This window comes from Pinus tabuliformis, chromosome 6, assembly GCF_031772625.1.
Source record: "Pinus tabuliformis cultivar Carrire ecotype Pingquan chromosome 6, CPIR1, whole genome shotgun sequence".
Classification (NCBI taxonomy): Eukaryota; Viridiplantae; Streptophyta; class Pinopsida; order Pinales; family Pinaceae; genus Pinus; species Pinus tabuliformis.
The window spans coordinates 101,293,056-101,298,790 of NC_142292.1; the positions used below are offsets into that span (position 1 = coordinate 101,293,056).

A 5,735-nucleotide genomic window follows, 5' to 3' on the forward strand; every position below is an offset into this window, starting at 1 on the left:
TTTTTGGTTTTATGAATAAAGTTAGCATAATCTTTTATATAAAAAGGGGTGGAGCCTACAAATTGTTGAAGCTTTATTGCTAAATATCAACCAAGAGGATGGGTAGGGGATCTAAGAAACGAACACTAGGTTTAAGAGGGACCCCTGGTTGCTGAATTTTGGGCTGACCATGGACCCTACTACACAAAAATGCCGTTAAATTTCTAATGTTTATTAGAAATGTTTGGTTTTTCAAAGTTTTGAAAACATTTTTACTCAAACTTTAAATTTTTGAAATATTTTATATCCAATATTCGTTTCAAAATATATAATTTTGATATTTAAAAAAAAAAAAAAAAAAAAAAATATCTTCTCAAAAACTTAGCACTATGTAAGTTAAAAAGCTAATTAGAATATTTTCAAAATATAAATAAAAATAAAATGAAAAAGACTCGTCGGATAGATATATAATGTAGACCATTGAAATTTCAGTGGAAATTTCATTATGATAAAGTTTGATAGATATATAATGTAGACCATCGAATTTATTGTTAAAATACAGAAAACGTTTCATTGAACTAAAGATTGTTAATTGTCACATTTAAAAAATTACCACATACTATTTTTGGAGAGGACAACCAAGGCCTTAACTTAGGGAAGAAAAGGAAAAATTCCATATTTATAATCATTAACAGAGACAAAATTCGAGAGGAAAAGAAAGATAGAGTCGTTGTTAGTGAATCACCATTTGGGGCTCTCTTGTAAATAAAAAGTTTTTGTTGAATGGCGTCGTTACATATTTGCAATAACATCCCCAATCCTCAAACAATGGAGAGACAATGCCAGATCCATATAACAGACTTGTCAAGGATGTCGTTAAACTCATTCGATGGTATTCCCATTCACCTTTGTTGGCTTTCATCGCCAGATTGCATCAGCAGGGCTTTAGAAAGGGATGTATGGATGCAGCCCAGAGGATGCGGCTCATTTTCCATTTCATAAATCAATATCTTAAGCTCATGCTCAGCTATACCAAGGCACAAAATGTCACATGGGAAAGGAGAAACCTCCTAGCACATATCTAACAATAGATGATTGAATGGAAAGCTTTGAGCGTCTCTTATCTCTGTCATGTAGTTGAAAACTCCTTTCAGCACACACAGCGCGATCTGATTCTCCAATTTAATAATATAGTGCATGATACGCATGTAATAAGCCACACAAAAACCTTTGTTTTAGAGTCTAAGCTGTGTATTGATATAGAAGAGGAGGATGCAAGGATTAATGATTGTAAAAGGAAGGATAAATCTACGAACCATCATTAGAGTGAAGTTTTGAGAATACTCACCGAAATTGTGAGAGCAAAACGAACTTGGCACAGGTTATGCGAGAATGTGGTCGCAAACTTTATCTTGTACCTCTTCACCTGTGAAAGCTCCGCACAAGGAGAGTCAGTATCTTTCTCCATCCTCCAATGGTGGTAAGGCCCAAGGGAGATTAGCTATGGAATATAGGCGTCTGGTTTCATCATTAGTAAATGAGTCACTGCGCGCTAGTTCACAACCATGTTTAGTCGAGGATCATCGATTCAATTTTAAATTCCAAACCGTCAATGGCACGGATTCAAGCTCTGTGGGCGAGCCTTATACAGTCTCCAAAGTATGCTAGCTGGTTGTCATCCTCGGCTTGCCTTCCATAATAGAACGAAATAGCGCACTTTGAAATTCAAATTTGAATTCAAATCAAATGGGTAGATGAGTATTAATGTCGACGGACTGGATTACGTACTATCATGTATGTTATGTCCATGAAGTGCATTCTCGTCGATATTGTATGGTCATGGAGCAGTCACAAAAAATAATCGCGTTATTTGTCGCCAAGAAACCAGGGAGATGGGAGTCCCCATATCGAGGCGGCCAAAACCCACTGTTAGGGTACTGCCTCTCGTACTCTTAAGGTGTAATAAATATCCTATAGGGGTGGAAATAAGGCTTGCCGAGTATATGACGTTTACAAAATATTTGACTAATCACATGGCCGTCATCAATTCGTCAGTAAGGACCAAGTATAAAAATAATGAGAATAGCACGAACGATTCAAATTAATACAATAATTAAGAAATGTTGCTAAGAGTATTTAGGTTGATAAATGTTGGTAGAGTAACTTTTTTCAATTTAAATGTTTATATATATATAGATAGATATTAGATATAATTTTAAATCACATTTATTTTATATAATTATAAAATTATTATTTAAATTATTAAATAACATAATATAAATGTAAATTAAAATAATCAATTAAAAAAATCACAGTAATTTAGTTTTATCAACTATATTTATTAATATAACTGCAATAATAATAAAGAAATTATTAATAAACAAGTGTTATATAGTAGCTATTATATGTTGTTTAGTTTTAATATAATTAAATTAAACTAAAAGTAAAAGTATTAAATTTAAGTTAGTGTTAAGGTTTAGTATCTAGTTAATTTAGGTTTTATTGATTGGTAAATTGAGTATTTTGTTAATAGTTGCATTATGGTGGTGGAGAATCCAATCCTACCCAACAATAATAATGGCTTATTGTACTAGTAGTACATTTGTCGTGAAGGTTGTCTAGAAGGTTTTACATTTTCTGCAAAAAAGTTAGATAGATATATTTTAAAGGGTACTTGTTCTTGCCAAAGTATAAATAAATATTGTTCTTGCGAGATATATCTATGAAACATAGATTGAATATATTCCTTAAAAATATATATATTAAAATTGAAGTTGATTTATTTACTAAGTTATTTCTTATTTGAATTGAAAATTATTTGAATTTATTATCAATAATTTTATACTTATTTGTTATTAATATTAAGTAAAATCACAACTTTTTTTTACTATAAGTATAATTATTTGTTAAAATCAAATTTTTAAGTGTCAAACTACTTGTAATATATATTAAATAAAAATTTATTATTTGAATCAATTTTCATTTAATTATTGATGAGTTTATGAATATAGTTATTTATTTCAACTAATAAAACCTGCATGTACCAATATTTATTAATATTGAACTTCTTAATTAATAATATTTATTATAAAAGTAATTTGAATATTATAAAATAGTTAAGTAATGTTTTAGTTAATTAATGGTTGATAAGATTTTATTTTGTTATTATATGAAACTGAGAAATTTTGTTGGTTAGTAATCACTAGAAACTCTGTACATTTACATTTACATATTAATCTTATTTATTTTATGCAAATATTTGATTAAATTATGATAAATAGTAATTGATAGTATTTAAGTGAATATGAAAATGAGCTATTTGCAAGGATTTTAATATAGTGATTTTTTATGAAATTTAAATATGAAAAATTTTAATCCTAAAATCATGACATAAATATTACAATTGTATCTAAAAAATTATCACACAAATATAAGTCAATTACCAATATTATGTTAAACAAAAATTGCAAGAGAAATATTACAAAATGAAACTTAATCTGCAATTTTCTTTTTATTATCAAACACAAAGTAATAGTTAATGAAAATAATACTTTTACTTAAAAAAAAAATGCAGCACACCTCTCTTAACAACATGTACTATAGTTGTGGAATGCACTGATTGGAAAGTTTCAAATTGAAATCCCTAAAATTTTATTGGCTCCATTCCCTGTCACGGGATTAATTCATGGTGTTCCAGAAAAAAGTTTGTCTACAGCTCATTCCTTCCGCACGATGTTGCAGCCCAACTTTGTCTAAAGCTCTCTCCACCCATGCGTAAGTGATTGCAACGGGCTTCATTTCTGTAAATAATTGAATTCATGAATACATTCTTTGTCTTGTTCGTTATTGTAGTCTTTTTCCAGCTCTGTACAAGTCTTCTGATTGAACAGACGAACAGAGAAGGGAGCAAATTACAGTATTGAGACGACTGCTTGTTCGAAAACAATGAACTCTCGGCTAAACTAACTGCATCTCCCCCAGAATAATCGTAATGAGGAGATTGCTGGTAACCTAAACTCGACATAGAACAGAGAAAATGTGTAGCTGCTGTTTCGACGGCATTATCAGCCAATGGCAAACCAATACGCTCAAATTCTTCGTCTCCGATGGAATCGTTCACAAGTAGGTCGCGCCATGAGGATTTCCTGGTTTCTTGAATGTTCCATAATTTGAAGGCTTCATCTGATATATGATTACTGGAGCCCTCATCGTTATAGCCATTTGCTCTTACAATTCCACAGTGTCGCACGACTATTTTTATTTTAACGGTAGTGGCTTTGAACACAGGATTTTGAACAGGAACAGGAGATTTTGATCTTGTTCTTCGATTTTCTGAAGTCCTGGGTTGAGATTTGTTCATTGACAGGCACAGCTTCTTGCCCATATGAGTGTTCCAGTAATTCTTGATTTCGTTGTCTGTTCGACCAGGCAGTCGTCCTGCTATTAGAGACCACCTGCAAATACATTGTATAGTTGAGATTAACTCAATGGAAGATTTCCAAAATATTTCAAAACCTAAGAAAACCGAAAGTGTCATGTGCACTGATTTTCTACATACCGATTGCCAAGAAGACGATGCAACCGAATAATGAGCTCCTCCTCGTCGGGAGAAATGTTACCACGTTTAATGTCGGGGCGAAGATAGTTAAGCCAACGCAACCTGCAACTCTTTCCACATCGCTTAAGACCTGCAAAACAAAACCTACCCGCTCATTTAGCCTCTCAATGCACATTTTGTTTGCAATAAAAATTGCAATTAGACTGAAACTCACCTGCTTTTTTAGGGATATTTTTCCATCCATCGCTGCTATGAATTCGAATGTATTCAGAGAGATTCATATCCTCCATGGCGGACCAAGCCCCACGGCTAAGTCCTTCTTTTGAACAGCAAGGGGATCTACCCATCTTCAATATTCTTCTGTAACCCGTTAAGGCTAACTCAAAACAGTTGATGATCTGCTCTGACATGGAACTGGCCTCCTCGCTTCCCTTTGGAAATAGCGCGCTTCAAAATTCAAATTTGCATTCAAATCAAATGGCCTCCTCGCTTCTCTTTGGAGATACCGCGCTTCAAAATTCAAATTTGAATTCAAATCAAATGGGTATATGAGTATTAATGTTGACAGACGGGATTACATATAATAGGTTGGCGACTCTTATTTCCGACTCTACTCTATAGTAATATTAATGTTATCTGACATGCCAGACTCTACTCTATAGTAATATTAATGTTATCTGACATGCCAGTGATAGCACGCGGAGAGGGAGCGTGGAGAGGGCACTCCATGGCTATTCCCCGCATGTTGCCCTCTCCACGGCTATTCCGGAAACTCCTATTTCGTAGACTATAGAAAAGTAAACGTTCGCTGACATGCCAGGGATTTACTTTTTGCCCTCTCTCTCAGCACGCGAATCGAGAAAGCAGCCTGGAGAAAGAGGGCGAAAGGTAAATGCCAAGCATGTCAGCCAGCATTTACTTTTCTATAGTCTACTAAATAGGAACCACCCGGCTATTCCCCACATGTCAGATAGCATTAATATTGCTATAAGATTGGAAATAGGAGTCGCCTAATATGTTGCGATCAAGGACGAGAAGACGGGAGCATTTATTGTGAAGCTTCACAAAAAAAGGGACGAATACATCAAGCAGATGAAAAAGCAATCTGTCCCATAGGCTATCGCAATCTGTCCCATAGGCTATCTTTAGTCTTGTGGACGTTAAAATAATTTCTTTCTTTCTTTCTTTCTTTCTTTCT

At 33.5% G+C, this 5,735-nt stretch overlaps 1 protein-coding gene across 1 annotated transcript; it reads right to left on the reverse strand.

The window, feature by feature from the left end:
* Positions 1–3,688: 3,688 nt before the first annotated feature.
* On the reverse strand, positions 3,689–4,884 carry LOC149257455 (uncharacterized). The gene is made up of 3 exons (XM_089376367.1): positions 4,752–4,884; positions 4,538–4,667; positions 3,689–4,433 (listed from the first exon to the last, which is right to left on the reverse strand). Exons 1-3 carry the CDS (start codon positions 4,882–4,884, stop codon positions 3,689–3,691), a joined length of 1,008 nt encoding a protein of 335 aa, XP_089232493.1.
* Between the last annotated feature and the right edge of the window lie 851 nt (positions 4,885–5,735).